This window comes from Branchiostoma floridae, chromosome 15 (assembly GCF_000003815.2).
Source record: "Branchiostoma floridae strain S238N-H82 chromosome 15, Bfl_VNyyK, whole genome shotgun sequence".
Lineage (NCBI taxonomy): Eukaryota > Metazoa > Chordata > Leptocardii > Amphioxiformes > Branchiostomatidae > Branchiostoma > Branchiostoma floridae.
The window spans coordinates 5812892-5830491 of NC_049993.1; the positions used below are offsets into that span (position 1 = coordinate 5812892).

Consider the following 17600-nt stretch of genomic DNA (forward strand, 5'->3'; position numbering starts at 1 on the left):
ACCGGCGTAAGTGGGGCCAGCTGGTAGTGGGGCGGGTGCATGGAGGCGGGAGGGCGCGCGTTAGGCATGGGATCGGTAACTCTTATTTGCGAAGCTTCTCGAGCTGGTTTCCCAGGGTACTTCGTCTTATGGATGACGTCCTGTAAAGAACACAAATCAGATGTAAATGTGAGGAAAAATGGTAATTTTGCGATAGTATGCTTATCTGTAAACGGGCACAGGCCACATAGATAGTCGTTCATAAAAATCTCATGTAGCATAGCCATAGATTCCGTCATAAGATCGAATTTTCAGTTAGAGAGAACACTGCAGTTTGGAAAGAATCTGCTAGGTAAGGTGCTCTATCTTAAAATAGTTGATGTTGATGATTTCTCAAAACATTCCTGGATACGGGTTTGAATGACGATATTTCAACATTAGCAAGGACCACTTGCTTTTCAACATTCTTGCCTTGCTGTCGCTGACCTGTGTGCATCTCTGGATATCAATTAAGGTAGTATAGTGCATGCACTAGTGCCATTGATAGGTGGTATAATTGGTCAAAAGGCCAATCTACGTTCTACGTTTGGCCTCAAGAAGATTAATTCATCTCTTGAACCCGAGTTTGAACGACGGTCGCTCGTGCTAAGTGACGTCACCCCCGGATTGTGCCCGACACTGTCCTACAACGCTCCGGCCCTTCAAAACAGGTGTTCACGCAGGTGTGAAAATAACACAATACTTTTCTTCTTGGACGAAAGCAGCTAAACAAAGGCAATACTGGTTGTATGTTTGCAGTTTACAAGAAAGGTCAACCTTTTCTATTACTTTTGGTCGCTATGAGGCCAGGTCATCTCCCGAACCCGAGTTTGAACGAAGGTTGTTCGTGCCAAATGCCGTCACCCCGGAGTGTGCCTGACGGTGTCCTACATGCCGGACGGCCGACAGTGTCCACGCTTTGTCACACCTCATGGAACGGCTAGATCCAGCTGGCTCTGGGCCAGATCGGAAGTACAGAAACAAAAACATCTAAGAAGACAATCTCAGTCCCTTTTCTTTTCTTTTCCTGAGACGGAGGTGTGATCACCCCTAACCAGGCATATCAGCTGCACTGCCGCTTTGTTCGCACTCTCTCCGGTAACCCCACGCGTGGCGCGCGGTACGTGCGGCAGGGACAACACCAAGAACATACAACTGTCCTGTAGCTGACTGAACACTTTGAACCTTCGGTCTTCGTTTATTGCATATGTTGTTTGTTATGTTTTGTGTGCCCGGTCTTTCTTATGAATTCGTTGGTCTTACTGGAGTGGCTGTCCAAGTGTGACTGGAACCAAAGGCACCTCAAGGAGACGCCGTACTTGTTTGAAAAGAAATCTTGTCTTGATAAATGCTGGTTTGATGACACAACTGGTACACCAAAAACGATTGTGGGAATGGAGTGCCCTAACATCTTGAATCATACCAAAAGGGCAAGGAGAGCATTGCTTTTAAGAAATACATTCCGCACTGAGGGGCACTACATGTATGCATGTCTTGTGATATGTTCAAGTATAGCATCACTTTCTTGAAACTTTTTCCAAGATGATAAAACGTTTGTTACAAGCGAGTTGTGGTTCAGCCAATTAACTACGAAGTCCAGTTCAGAAAACGGCGCATTCAGAAAACCTTTCTGTCCTCCCTACGTCTACTTGTAGGTTAGGGACAGTATGAAACCCAGTGGCCCTTCCGGGCTGCCTATCTTTAACTTAAGTACAGTATGTATGTGCACAATTTTTAAGCCGATTACGGTTAACCCTACTACGCCCTAATAACTACAACAATAGACAAAAGTCGAACAGTGTTTCACTGTCTACTGGTTGTGCGTATTGGTGGATCATGACTGGTTAACTGCAATCCGATTCTTGAATGAATCACCACTTTTGCTCATTGTTGTGGACATCTTCGAATTCAGATTCTTAGTCATATATGGCGTATACATGTGCCCGAATGGTCTACGACAGGTGTATCGCTTGTATCATGTCTGACAATCACATTGTATACAGTATACCTTCTTTAGTAGGAAAAGAAAACTCTAAGATCCTTGTTGGTGCTTGGTTGCTTCTTGCAAAAGCCTGCGTAAAGAATCTACATAATCAAGATCGCACAGCGACCAATGATAAATCTCATGCCATAAATCTCAAGCTCGGTGTATAGAAGTGCAAAGCTGTCTGTAAAGTTCAACTCAAGGCCTGAAAGACACTAGTATGGTTGCTTCGAACAAAACCATTCTAAGGAGTCTGCTTGGAGGCATTGACGGTTTGGGACATATCAACGAACGGCCTTCCCGTGGTCATGTTCCCATGTCCACGTCACTCGGAGCCGCCCCACCGACAATCCCCCAGGAGAAAAACAACAGTTTCAAAAGGTTCAAACGGCCGCCATTCACGCCAAGCCATCTCCAATAAATGGACCAGAAGACAAACAGCACCGCAAATCGCACCCAGAATTGGTCAGAGTTTACACAGGTTTCTAAAGACTTTAAACGAAGACATTGTGGGTACAAAATACGAGCTTTGTTCACCTCTATACCAACACCAGTAAGCCGTGCTGCTGTACAGGAATATCTTTGTTTGGCGTGAAAGTGTCTTAAGAAGTTATCCGTTGATTCCTTAAGGAGTGATTGAGGCGTACCTTTTCCTTCAAGCGTCAGCGATCACAGGCGCCAGAGAGAACAGTCCACAATAATCTCTGTTTGCTGTTTTGTTCTTACAGACAGTTGCTGAATGGAAAATAAGAGAATCATAGTGTTCTGACGCACGCCAGTAGTGTATTATTGCGACGAATGGAGTTAATCTGTTATTCTAGGTCATATTTCGTTCATGCTTGTTTAGGACACAAAATAGTCACTGTGCACCAAAATTAGGAGACGGAAATTTGTTAGACGTCTACAGTTTCGCGAGCAGAAAAGAGCCAATGAGACTGTCAGCACTGCGGTATGAAAAGTAACTGTACGTACATTGTACGTACGCGCTAACCTGCTGGGGTTGTAGCTTTATATATACTAGGAAATATCTTTGTGCGGTTTTCCATTCTATACATTTGTTGTTTTGCTCGGTGTTCCAACATAGAAGCTGGTGAGCACTCAGACTTAATCAACACTTTCACTTCCATGCAAACACATGCACGTTTCAGTTTCAAACCGTTCGAGACTTTCGCACGCGTACGGTCGAATATACGAGGGGCGTTCAATAAGTAATGACTCATTTCCCATAGCAGGAGATAAATGAAATTTGGCACAGTTATTATTCTTTCTCTTCATAGAAACTACCCAGAGTTATGCATTTCTCCCATCGTTTGATGCAGCTCTAGACACCGTTTTTGTAGGACACCCCAGGTTGGTCCTCCAACATATGCCTCATCAATGGCAGAAGAGGAACGACCAGGTCTGGGAGCTGTTTCCACATACTTCCGGCCATGTTTAAATTCAGGATGCCAGCGTTTTACAAGGTCATATGATGGGGCATCATCACCATAAGTTTCTTTCATTTCATCAAAAGTCTCCTTTGGTGTGCGTCCTTTCAAATACAAAAACCGGATCACTGCGCGACACTCAACTGGCTCCATTTCACATCTGGTCCATTTCACACCTAACTCAGTTCAAACACCAGTAAATCAGAAACCACAATTAGTTCAGAGTTTTTTTTTTGCAACATCATACTATAGAGATATGAATCATTACACATGCAAAATTTCATCTAGATCAGACAACTGGAAGTGGGTCAGAGTTATTACTTATTGAACGCCCCTCGTACAGGAATGGCCACGAAAAAGTTCGAATCTCGTCCCGAATGACCACAATAGCGCATATATGAATATCGCGTCGTAGTACATGCACATGTACATCTTCTGAACAACGGTAATGTTCTTGCCCAAGGGTTTGTACCCAGATTTAAACAGAAGCTTGTTCACAACCACTTCTCTCACTACGCTAATTCCAGAGTAAACACATGCCCGCTCAGACGCCTTCTGGCCGTTTGGACCCTCAACCTCGTACCTACAACGCTCCAGCCCTCCAAAACAGGTGTTCGGGCAGGTGTGAAAATAACACAAAACGTTTTTTCTATGACGAAAAGCAGTGAAACAAAGGAAATACTAGTTGTATGTTTGCAGTTTACACGGAGAAACAGTGCCGATGTACCACTGCACCTGGCCATGGTGTAAGGCAGTTGTCCTCAGTCTCACCGTGTCAGGCATAGGGCAGCCCTCATTCAAGACCACAATCGCGACCGTGGCCCGTGAAAATACCATGATTATATGGGCCTTCACAGCTGACACCTGGGTCATAGTTATTACTAGTACTTGCCTGAACCTAAAGGGCCTTCCGGTCCATGTAAATTCGCAATGTTACTGTTTATTATCTCTACTTCCGTTTCTATTTAGGCACAGGGTAAGCCTTCATTTTCCAGCTGGCTGACTTGTGTCGAAAAATGCTCGTTTCTGGCGGGATGTTCTGACCAGAGTGTGCAATTCACAGCCACAACCACGCTCGTGCAGCCATGAAATCGATACTTCGTCAATTAGTATACAGTTAATTTCTCGTCATAATGACAGAACGACATATATAATAATAATAATAATCTTTATTGCATATTCATGCCCGAGGGCTAAATGCACAGAAGGACCTCATGTGGTCTTATGGATGCAGAGAAAAAAGAAACTTAACTAATACAATGGTTTTAGACTAGGCTAAGCTATACAGTGATTTTAAACTAGGCTAAATGGAGAGGGAACTAAGACACTATGTGTTACAATCGTTAATGGCTGCATCTAACATGTTCTTCTCTCTTTTTGAAACACATGGAGACATATTCACATATTGCGTCAATAGCATGACCGTCCGTGCATGACATCAAGTACTTGAATAAGCCTTGTCTTGACATTTTCTTATAATTGTTGTCTATTCGTATGGCATTGTATAGGGATTGGCGTTCGTATTCATATAATGTACAATCTAGTAAAAAATGTGTCTCGTCTTCGATATACAAGTGGTCACAGAATTTACATGTTCTATCATTTAAAGGAGTGCGGTTATGCCTGCCGGATTCTATATGTAACGGATGGTCACTTATGCGAAATCTACACATAGCTCTGCGATGTTCAAAGCTTGAGATGTTTAGATATGTTTCTCTTTCATATGTTTCTTTGAATGTTTTGTACGTCCTCAATTTGTTTCCCTGGTTTTCTTTTCGTCCAATCGCTTGTAGTTCTGAATGGAATCTTTGGATGAAAATATCTTTCAACCTTTGCTTTAGTTGATTTAGATGAGTGGGTACGTTAGAGTGACCGTTTATATATAGGTAGGCAAAGCCGGACTCCTCTAAGAGTTTCCTTACATCAGATAACCAGCAGGATGTTTTACGACTATCTAGTTCCTGCTGTACCATGTAAGCTTCATATTGAAGACTACCTGTGTGCACTTCGTTGGCTAATCTAAAATAATAATTATACATTCTGCATTGAGCTTCAATCCACAAGGGGAAACGCCCCAGTTCCGCTCTACTTGCAAAATTACTAGCGTTCCTTCGAACACCTAGGATGTATTTACAGAATTTCAGATGGACGGACTCTAAAGGAGATTTGTCATCCAATTTGCTACTACACCAGACTTCAGATCCATACAATAAAATAGGTAGGACACATGTGTCAAACAATTTGCAATGCAGTGATACAGAAGATCTAGATTCTCCTAATGTACTTCTAATACTAAATAATGCTCTTAGGGCCTTCTTTTGTAGATTCTTTACAGCAGTACTAAATGTGCAACCTGCTGTAAACATAATACCTAGGTAACAGTAAGTTGGAACAATGTCTATCCTTTTATTGTATAAAGAGAAATTTAAGCTAGAAAATAAGTGGCCCCTTTTGTTGAATACAATAATCTTTGTTTTCGCTAGATTGACTGTTAATTTCCATTTTTGGCAATATTGGCCAAGAGTGTTAATTGCGTTCTGCAGTCCCTCTTGAGTTTCAGATAACAAGACAATGTCGTCAGCATAAAATAAGCTGGTCAATTTTGAGTGTTTTAACAGAGGAGCATCTATGTTTACTGAATCGAGTTTATCAATGAGATCGCTAATGTACAAGTTGAATAATGTGGGACTTAGAACGCACCCTTGTCGGACACCAATTTCAATAGGAAAACTGTCGCTAAGGCCTTCCCTAGTTTTGACGCTAGCTTCGGATCGGTTGTACAGGTCTTTGATTATATCAAAAACTTTGCCTGTGATCCCACTGGAAAGAAGTTTATATAACAGTCCCTCGTGCCAAATAGAATCAAAGGCTTTTGATAAATCAACAAAGCAAGCAAATAGACGTTTTCCTGACTGGGTGTATTTTGATATAAGAGTTTTCAAAATGAAGATATTATCAGATGTTCTGTAGTTTTTGCGAAATCCTGTTTGATTTGGTTTGATTATTTCTTTATCTTCGAAAAGGGTTGACAGTCGTTTGTTTAATATAGAGGAGAACAGTTTTCCTAAGCAGCTGGAAATTGCGATTCCCCGGTAATTATTTGGGTCATCTTTTCGCCCTGCTTTGAAGATGGGGACAATAAAACTTTTGGTCCACATTTTGGGGAAAATTCCCTTCGAAAGTGTACTATTGAATAACTTCAGTAGAGGGGTGAGTAGAAGTCTTTTTCCTGCTTTGAGCATTTCATTGGTTATCATGTCCTCTCCACTAGCTTTTTTGTTTTTGAGGGCCTGTATTGCATCATTAATTTCTGAGGCCGTAATTGGGTTGTCCAGGGGCTCTGAACTCGGTTTACATTTCTGCAGTGTCTGAAATTTGTCAATGATTTCTTTTTCAAAGTTAGAGTCGAAGGTTTTTTGTTTTAATCTGGATTCGCTATGGATGGTTTTGAAGTGATTAAGCCATGTGTTAGTTGACAGGTCTTCTTGATGTGCCGAATCGGACTTTTTCAGTTCTTTGAGTAGGTTCCAGAAAGCGGTGGGATTATTTTCTTGAAGATTTTGAAGACGTATCAGACAGCTGTTTTCATGTTGCCGTTTTCGTGTTCTAACTAGCTTATTAAATTCTTTCTTTTTCTTGAAGTAGCTACCTCTAATGGATGGGTTTTTAGGGTTGTGCATAAGAAGGTATCTAAGGTTTTTTAGTTCATTGCGGGCCTCATAACAAGTTTTGTTAAACCATTTTTTGTTCTGTTTTTGTCCTTTAGGTGTCCTGTTACTTTTTACTTTTAATGACATCCTTCCGGCCATTTCAAGAATTTTTTTGAACTTGCTAACTTCTTCGTCAATTATTGGTGTCGTATCCTGTTCAACACATAGAAAGTTATCTAGTTGTTCAGATATCGCCGGACTACTTAGAGCATGGAGAAATTTTTCGCCGGAATCTGAATCCCAGATGAACCTTTTTGGTAGAGGACGTAGTTTACTTTTGGGTATTTTTGCGTCCTGAAAGTGCCAGTGTGGCGTACTAATATTCGTTGTTATGAGACAGTGATCCGAAAGTTCTGTTAAGTCATGAACTTTGAAAACATTAATGTTATGGAGGAGATCACTACTTACAATGGTATAGTCCACTGTGCTGCAGCCCTTGGGCTGATAGCAAGTGTAGCGGCCGTTTAGATCGCCCAAGACACGACCATTAAGGATGCGGAGGTCTGAATGGGCACAGAGATCAATTAGCTTTTTGCCAAAGGCATTTGGGGGATTTTTATCAGAATTGATTTTGGGGATATCAAAGTTAGAATATGGAGTTTCAGGCATAAACTGCAAGTCGAGGGGGTCCTCAATACAATCTTGTAAGGAACCAATTCGGCTGTTAAAATCGCCCCCTAGTATTACAAAGCCTTTGGAGCTAAAAGACGCTATGTCCCTCTCCAAAGTGTCAAAAATACAGTCATCCGCTCTTTGGTGCACTTTAGAGTATAGTGGGCTTATAGAAACGGTACATATATAGACATCTTTTGATAAACCAAACAATTCCTTGGATACTCTAACCCAGAGTAAGTCATCTGATTTTGTGCGCTCTTTTCTTACATATTTAGCCAATTCGTTTCTGAAATAAAAGATAATACCGCCGGAATTTCTTCTGGCCTTTCGATGTTTTTTTCTCAGGGAGGAGTAGTGTTGAAAATTTGGGATGTCAATTACAGAAGATTCATCACTCCAGGTTTCGGTAAGAGAGAAGAAATCTAAGCTATCTACGCTACTTCTAAAAATGTCTTCCTTAAATTTTTTTCCAAGACCGTGGATATTCCAGAAGCCTATATTTAGAGAACACCTCATAAATATTCACGAGAGGACTGTTGTTGTTGACCCTACTTTTACGATAAAAGTGCTTTTTGCTTATGCTAATAGTACGTGCATAGTACAGTTGTATTCCTTTTACTAAAACATATAATACATTCATCATTTACTGGAATTAGTAACAATGACTTTCCTTACATACAAGTGTATTAGCTAACTAACGAAATCTATGCTAGGGTACAGCGTCGGTCTTAGTTACTAACTTAGTAAACATCATAGTTGTAGTTACCACTCAAGACGTCTGTACGGAAGCGGTGGTAATCCTCGTTGTAGTTTGGCTGGAACCATGGCCGTGGTGGAAACTCGGGGAACCAGTCCGAGTACGGGTCGTTGTATCTGCTGGCTGGGTGGAGCGGGCGCTGGAAAGCCATGGGCCATGGGCGCCATTCTGTATACTGCGTGTTGAAAGGACGTCGCCAGTCAGCGGGCCCTCTCGTATTTGCCATCACCCTAATTGGCCAACGCAATGTTTGCATACTCCTTGAAATGAATGTTCAAATCAGTAAGTAATGAACGTAATTTTCACCTTGATCTATAAGAGAATGTTGCCACTACCTTTAGCAAACTTCTTTCTCAATGGAGCCACCCGCAAAGATAGTAAATGCGATTCTCTGATCAAAGAAACTCCCGAAAAGTTGAACGAAATACACCTGTTAACGGGGCAGGGTGAGTAATGCTTTAGGCATACGGTTGGCATAGTCAAGCGATTAAAACCCTTCCTACTGATCAGAGGGTTTAGAAAGTGAATCCCAGTATTTCTCCTTTTTTTCCAGTCTCCTACCGTGCACGTTACTGGGAATGGTTACGGTACAAAAAGACAGTGCTGTTGATCGCAGTCATTCCAGGGGGCGCTGTGAGCAATGGCGACTAAAGCCCCGGTCACAAGAATCGTACGATTGACTGCGATGGAGGTTTTATGCGCGGCATAAGCGCAGTACGTCGTAAGTCGGGGAAGAATCGGAAGCAATGGTTTAAATATATGAAGCCGTGGTCACAAGAATCGTAGTGCATCGTACGATGAGGTCATTAGAGCGTACCTGCGTCAATCGGAGGTAAATCATAGTATATCGGGGAGCCTCCTATGACGAAAATAGAGCTGAAATGGATTTTGAACATGTTCAAAATTTCGCTATCGTCGTAAGATTTTATTTGCCCCCAAATCAGACTTCATTACGGCAATTTTTGTCTACTGATGAGGTTTTACATTTATGAATTTTTAGCATGTTGTGATGGTTTCAGTTTTCCCTGATATTGTCGATATTGACGAAAAGGGAAAATATATCAGTCGCAACTGCTACAATCGCAACCAGAGAACAGCGCGCCCCGCACAGGTGATGCAGACAATTGTTTGATCGCTTCATGCACGTGAGTTTATAATTAGATCAAATCTCAGCTCTTGTCGGTCTTGGGTCAGTTTACCATAATCGTAATAACCATGGGGACAACTCAAACATAAAGGCAGGCTCTATGAGTCGGAAATATATATGATATAATGCTTATGATATGATTTTTGTATGATGGCATCTTTTTGTTGATAGCATATCATGATACAATCTTCGAAAGAGCCTGACACGCAGAGCCGGCATGCAGGCCGAGATAACCATACCAGTACTCACGCTTGATTTGAACTTTTCCTTGTAATAGTCTTGTTGTCATGGTCTTTTTTAATTTATTTTTACAGTTAAAGATATTATAGGAAGGTATTCAACAGCTATGTCCACATTTTGTTGGTTAAAGAAGCACAAAAAAACGGCCAGACGGCTATACAGAAGAGACACGAGTGAAAAATCGTACGACGCTGGAAAAATTTTGAACATCATCCGATGCTCTGCGATGCTCTGCGATGGCTGATTTTGCTTACGATTTAACTGCGATCCACTGTGATCATCGTGCGATAGGCGTAATATGCCATCGCAAGGACGTCGTACGATTCTTGTGACCGGGGCTTTAAATAGACCAATAACCGACAGTCAAAAGTAGGTCATAGAGTGAATCTTCTTATCTCAACATCTTACCACTCCGTTCTCACTTTTACAAGACATGACAGGTAGGTCTCCGCACTGACACTCACAGAGCAACCACACCTGAGCATATCTTCCGACACATTGTCCTCGTCTGACGGTGCAAAAAGATGGCAGGTAACATTAAGCAGTCGCAGGTGACGATCCCCAATAGGAATGTAGAACTTATGGCGTTGTCACCCCCTTACAAAACCAGCCGTTCCGACCCACAGATGAAGAAAACGAGCGATAATGTGTAACGTCGGTTTTTGATGAATGACCCCCGTATAAAGTGCAGACCACGCGCGCCTGTATTTGTTTATTTTGATGTAAAATTAATAGCGGCAGGACGTGGCGCTCTCGCCTTACCATATCGCCTTACTGACCAGGTATGTCGGTGACAGGACCACCTGAAAGACTTCCAGCTAAGACGGGAGGAACAAGGGGAACCAACGACAGGTCGGACAATCCTCTGCATGAAACCCTATCAGTGAGAAACATAGCCGTAAATGAAGGAGGTGTCGGGAGACATTAAAGTTTTGACTGGCCGACAAAAGGCGTCTATGGTGGGTATGTTGTGATGCAGTGGTCATTTATCATTTCAACACCAATTCTGTCAGTACAGCTTTTCTGTAGTAAACACTGAGTTCCACGTTGCAATTCACGACCGGCTGAAATAATGTCTGTTATTTTGTGGTAGTATACGTGGCATAAGTATGATTTGCACCCATCTCTTTAACGTCAAAAATAAGTACGTTATATCGTAGGTTATCAGTCTTCACTATGTTTTATATCTTCCAAAGAGAAAAAGGTACAATATACTCTGAACTCCATTTTCTCTTGTAAGCGATACGTACAGTGATCCCTTCCCTATCTAGCTTACCTACGTAAATGCTTCTACATTATGTTAAGAACTTAGCCCATAGGAAACGATGTACATAACTTAATCGGCACACTTTTTTTCCAACCTTTCAAAAGCTTTCCATCAACAATGACAAACCATCTATATCTGCAGAATTCAATCACTTTCATGACCACCTACAGGGTACGAAATCAAGATCGTTTCACCCGTTTTCAGCCGTCCTATGAAGGTAAAGCCCCGGTCACAAAGCGCGTACGATTCCTTGCGATGGACTATTCCGCATATCGTACGATGAGCGCAGTACATCGCAAGAAAATCGTAAGCAACGCAAGCCATCGCAACGCATCGGATGGTGTTCAAAATTTTTCCAGCGTCGCACGATTTTTCACTTGTGTCTCTTCTGTATAGCCGTCTGACCGCTTTTGTGCTTCTTTAACCAACAAAATGTGGACATAGCTGTTAAATACCTCCGTCACTTTGTCCTCGTCCGTTTATTTGTATTTTTACATGTATTTCCATAACGAAAAAAAAATCAAGATCGTTTCACCCGTTTTCAGCCGTCCTATGAAGGTAAATAATATGGTTAGGAGCGTAAATATTTCCATCTTCCTCTCATACCATGTTTCGCTGTTGTGACCCAAACAACCACACAGATCGGTTCCTCTTACACAGTACCTTCCAGATGTCTATTTCTTCCTCAATATCTGAACAAACTGGGTGGCATTCAACAGGTTAACGGGTAGCACTGCTGCCAGGTAGGTCGTCACTCGTCACTTCTGGGTGCCCTAAAACTCCTTGCTTGCCCAACACATGTCCAGGTCTTCTACGTCTCACAATATGGAGTGTTGACAACACACTGCTCATTGTCTTGCGCTTTTTCAGACCGTTATATCGGTGATATCGACAGTTGTTACAGCCCCCCCCCTTATGTTCTAGGTACTTAGGCTGTGATGGCATCTTTTACGGTTGAAAAACATGGATATAAAAATTGAAAGAAGAAAAAACAGCCTGTTATGTATAGTTTTACCTGTTCTCAAAAACGTGTCTCTTACATTGATCAGGGAGTGATAAGAAAGAATAGGGTGTGGGTGTCAGGTCAATTTTTAAAAAAAATGACATAAGTGTGAGATTTATAAGTATTTCTTAATCAACCTTTTGTATGCTTACTCGTGTATAAATCAATACAAATCCAACTATATTTTAGAGTAAATGTTGTTTCTCACTGCACCAACGAATGCCAAGTGCAGCACAAAATCGTAAACAAATTAGTGTATTCATTGCAGATAATGGGAATCAAATACAGTATAAAGCACACCTCTCACTGTTTTAGTAAAGCTCTTTGTAAACAACACTACTGGTTTATACTCGCTTTGATGTGTATTAAGCGGTACGGTTTGTTTATGAGAAAGATTACCTTTCATGTGAGAGAGTTCTCTTGTTGTTGCAAATGAGACAAAATACTATCATGATATCATTGAGAATACAGGTAACAGACGCTTTTTTTGACTTACGTAGGTCTCCCAAGAGAACACATAACTACAAATGTTGCTGTCACTGAGAAATACGTTCATAACAAGCAATGTGTAAGTCACCTAAAACTAGCCAACACCTCACATCTGCTTGGAGATATCGCGAGCCGTACATAGATGAAGTGTTTGATAAGGGATTCCGTCTACAGCGGCTGTTGGTTCAGACAGTTTATACACCTGCGACTTATAGTGTTACCAGCTTACTCAACATGTCCTCATTGGGACAGCCTATCAACACCGTTTATTCCTGCTGGCCAGTTTAGTGTGAAGTCAACTTCAAGTAAAGTTTTCAAGGAAGAAAGAAAGAACGTTATAGCCACCTACCACCCCCCTTCGGTTTGTCTCATATGGTAACATCAAAGTTACAAATCGAAATGTGTAACATTGGTATATATGGCATTAAAATGTAGTTCAAATTTGCCTTCACATTTCAGGTTAACCAACCAACATGGCGAACAATACCTTCGTCAAAGTCACGTGGGTGCAAAGCGCTTCTGTTGGCAGTGGCTTTGGATCCGGATGACGACAATGAATGTACCATTTACCCAGACTTCATACAAATCCTGCTATTACGGTTAAGGGTAGCTGGTGGAGAGAGGGTACTAGATAAGGGAAGGAAAAGTTGAATATGAACATTAACATACAAGGATTGATATATATTAATGCCCCAGAATAAAGTACAGGAAAGGGACATAAGTAAGAGCTGTCCTATGTATCTAGAGATCAGCATTATCCACGTTAGTTAAATGCGCCCCTGTGCGGACAGAGAAGGCATGACAGCCATGAATGTTGTTTTCACCCTTCCTCTTTCTTTTGGTGTACCCCCCCCCCCCCAGTTCAGGTGGAATAGGCTAATAGCTGTGTGAATTAACCAATAAACAGCCCTTACGTAATTATGTCTGTACGCTTGTTGAACGTTTATGTGCCTCCTAACATGTGTGCGAGATTTAGAAGTGGGGCGATTTTTCGTGTGACAAAATATAGACAAAACACAAAAATAAAAACAAAAAAATACGGCTGTACCAAATTCAGGTTTATCAGATACTGAACGGTAACACAAGCTGGAACTCCTTTTAGTTTACAACATTTTCCGTGCACGTCATAAATTCCATGAGAAGCGTAATTGTTCAACAAATGGTCCGCGCAGAAATGGGTAACTAATTCATTTTACCGCAGGTCTCACGAACCCGTCCGTTCTACATTCCGAAGAACTAAAAATATCAATTCGCGACATTTACACACAAACGCGCCTGTATGAATATAGGGCAGTTATCAGAAGACGTTGTTTAGACACAACACGGTGGACGAAAATGTTGATAATATATTTAAGATGTGGCTGGGAATCAAAACACCTGTTTTCCGGTTGTGGTCCCTGCTTGTGGGTGTTTAATTCACTCTCAAAACTTCTTTTAGCTTTCCTAAACGAAGACAAAGACCCCACTAAGCTGTATGAGCGTTGTGGGCAGTCCGGTGCTGTCTGTATTATTGAGTTGCTCCCTTAGGAACATTGAATTTGGAGTTTGCACTTAGTGTTGCCTAGCTAATGCACCGGTCTTTATGAAATTATGGAAACACTTTGTGTTCCTCAGTCGTCCTGCCGTGCTGTTCAGGTACGTTGCTTTACGCTATGTAACGCATGGTTACTTGTTAACAACGCCTTTTTATGGAGAACACTCTTGCAGAAGACGTAAAAAAATATAATTACGGAAGAAATCTGCAGTCTACATCAAGTTCTGTATGGAATTATATTACTTCTGTTGGATTTATCGCCGTGCGAACCTCTTTTATAATGCGGTCAAGAATTCTTTCAGGTGGACCAGTTTACGGTCAGTTAGGTGTTTCTACATGGGTTAATTGTCTGAGGGACATCAATCTGATCATGTCCCATATTGAGTTCCCTAAGTGACAAAGCACGATAGACTATTGGCTAGGGACGTACCAGTAATGATCGTAATGGGGGATATGTTACATGTAAAAAGTGGGAAAATTGGCAAAAAAATTGTAGAATTGCACAGTGACAACGTTTAAACAAGACATGGCATAGAGTTCACATAGAAAGACTGTGAAAATAGTTCATTTCAAGAGCAATAAAGCGTTCACTTTCATTATTTCATCATAATACTTGCGACCCTGTCTGAATTTTCTATGTACCTCCCCTGAATTACATTTAATTAGGTTGTGTACTTAGTGCCGCCAAGCTTGTGCACCGGTCTGTATGAAGAACTGGAAACACTGTGTCTTCCCCAGTCGGCCTGCCATATTGTTCCGGTAAGTTGCGTTACGCTATGTAACATTCTATGGTACGAAGTGGTTGTTAGTACTAGGCACATGTTCGTGACCTTTTATACATTTTGGCAAAGGTTAAGGTTATCCAAATATTTACCGAATGGCGAAATCTTAGCTTGTTCATATAGCTTCTCTTTATTTCGTGTTTAACAAAAAACATACGATAACGTCACCATTACTTGTGTTTAACGTTTCAAGTAACCCTAGGCTTGCTGTTTTAGCTAGAAGGGAAAACCGGGGGAAACTGCTGTCGTTAAACGGTTGCAAACATGGCGACATTACAAACAACAAAAGTTTATTTACAGTGTACTTCTGCGATTAGTATGATAACCTGTGGCCGCTTTTTGTTAAACAATGTACCTCTCATGACGCTTGATTGCTTTGGGCTGTTACACTAGAGACGAAAAGACAGGTACTTAGAAATTGTATCAATGGAACAATGGCTTAATCTTTTACAGATGAACAAAGACGAAAGGAGTTGCTGAGGTCAAGGAGAGCCATGAGGGTTCGCATGAGGGAACTCCTCCCTTTGATTCTGGTGTTGGCGATCGTCGTTTACTACAAACTGCTTATACGATCGACGTTTTTGACTTTGACTAAAACAACCCGGCAGTTTTACCGGTTCCCAACGGATAGAAACAATGTCGTTTCTCCAACAGTAAGCGGAGATTTTATTCTGTCCAATGGAAATGGAGTAGTAGTTTCACCGACTAATGAAAAGAGGCCTTCCGTACGTGCCACAGCCTTTATATTATCCCAGATGAGAAGCGGATCCTCATTCGTCGGTGAGATCTTCAACCAACATCCGGGATCTTTCTACCTGTTCGAGCCTCTGTGGGCCACGCAGTTTTACGACAATGGGACACACAACGTTCAGGAATGGCAATTCAAACTGCTCCAAGGAGTAGCCAATTGTCAATTCGAGGGTCTAGAAGACCTTATGGAATACTTCATGGCTACCAAAACTGCCAAACGCTTCGGTGGTTTTCGGAAAAGCGCATCTTTGCGAAAACTGTGTGAAAACTACCCCAAGCGCAATCTTTTACACCGACATGACCATGATGTAGTCTTTTCTAAAAAGTGTCCTATTCCAAAGAAAAATCTTACCTCTGTTTTGAACGAGGCATGTACGAAATCAAAACTCAACGTCGCGAAGGTCATACGTGTCAAGAACGTCAATATCTTTGAGCAAATCGTGAGAAATGGGTCCGAAATCGGACAGCACGTCAAAGTCATCCATCTTGTCCGGGATCCTCGCGCTGCGATCGCTTCTCGAATCAGAGTGTACAACTTACGTCAGCCTGCTCCGTTCTCAGACGAGTTTGTGGACGAAAAAAACGTAGAAGTTCGCTGTAAACACATGGTGGAAAACGCACAGGTCCAAGATGGCGTCCCTGACTGGCTAGTCGGCCACTATGCCCTAATAAGGTATGAAGACGTTGCCATGGCACCGGCCGCCATGACGGAGAAATTGTATAATTTTATCGGTGCTGATAGTGACAAGGCGGTCTTTGATTGGCTGGCGGAAAACACAAACGCCACGGAGCCGGATAAAAATGTGTATTCCCGGAAGAGGAACTCCAGGGACACTGTTGACGCCTGGAGACGGAATCTGAGTCTGTCCGCGGTGCTGAAGATTCAGAAGATTTGCCGGGACGCCCTGGAGATGTTCGGGTACAGAACCGTGCAGGGACAGGCGGAACTAACCAACCTGAGTCTGTCTCTGGTGGGAGACATGGAGAACAACCTGGTGCAGATCTCGTGAGACTGAGATTATCATTATGAAAGTCCTAATAGCCAGTGTCTCTACTTGAACTCACCAACTTGTCGTTTCACATGTAGCGTTATAGTATTCGATCACGCACATGTGCAAACACAATTCGCATTTATGTACTTGTCAAACTGCTGTTGCGAGATATATACTTAAAACAAGTGACTAAACGTTAGAGTCACGCGCGCTTGAAATACGTTGAGCACAAATCCACGAGCCAGTAGCCCTAGTTGAATACACTGAGAAGAAACCACAAACTTTCCGATTCCGATGCACACGTAGTGTCTTAGTGTTCAGACAGTGCATACCCATGTTTAGGCTGCTGTTACGATGTATATATATGTATGTTAAAAAATTGTACAAGTAAAAAATGATTAGGATTGAACATGATTGAGTCACGTTTGAAACTTGTTGAACACTTCCTTAATACCTGTAATGTCGTTATTGTTACTTTTTGTTATTTAGGTGTTCTCATTCCTGTGTGTATTTTCTTCTTTCTGTTTGTATATAAGAGGAGGTGACCTCGATAAGTAAGTTTGTTTTTCATCTTATCCTCTTAGAATAAATGTGGATTTTAAAAAAATCGGAAGTGCTACCAAGACGTTGTGATCTGTAGGCTCAAGTGACTTGACTTATTACTTAATCTGTTACTCAAACGTTTCCATCAAACTTGGCTCTTCACTTTCGATAAATGTTTGCAGCAAAATTTTCTACTGTAGAGTGAGATGTGTATTGAATTTGTATGTAGATGTCTTAGACAATAAAGTACATCCAAAAGTATTACTTTGAAATGTGCGCTCTTTATTATTCTTTCTTGTTCTTGTATGTATAGGTGATCGGGATATTGGCAATCATGCATCA

At 41.7% G+C, this 17600-nt stretch overlaps 1 protein-coding gene and 1 long non-coding RNA gene across 3 annotated transcripts; both read left to right on the top strand.

Moving 5' to 3' along the window:
* The first annotated feature begins 10240 nt into the window (after nt 1–10240).
* Nucleotides 10241–14942, top strand: LOC118432369. 2 transcript variants are annotated; one of them, XR_004833072.1, is made up of 3 exons: nt 10241–10267; nt 10681–10857; nt 14858–14942. It is a non-coding gene; the product is annotated as an uncharacterized LOC118432369 (long non-coding RNA). The 2 variants fall into 2 exon arrangements; XR_004833073.1 differs by lacking the exon at nt 14858–14942 and adding an exon at nt 13117–13190.
* A 498-nt stretch (nt 14943–15440) lies between these two features.
* Nucleotides 15441–17062, top strand: LOC118432089 (carbohydrate sulfotransferase 1-like). Its single transcript, XM_035843606.1, has one exon. It carries the CDS (start codon nt 15468–15470, stop codon nt 16731–16733), a length of 1266 nt encoding a protein of 421 aa, XP_035699499.1. The 5' UTR covers nt 15441–15467; the 3' UTR covers nt 16734–17062.
* Nucleotides 17063–17600: the final 538 nt, after the last annotated feature.

Bases quoted from the DNA above. Each gene is read 5' to 3' on its own strand.
- LOC118432089 (XM_035843606.1), top strand. From the start codon at position 15,468: ATGAGGGTTCGCATGAGGGAACTCCTCCCTTTGATTCTGGTGTTGGCG.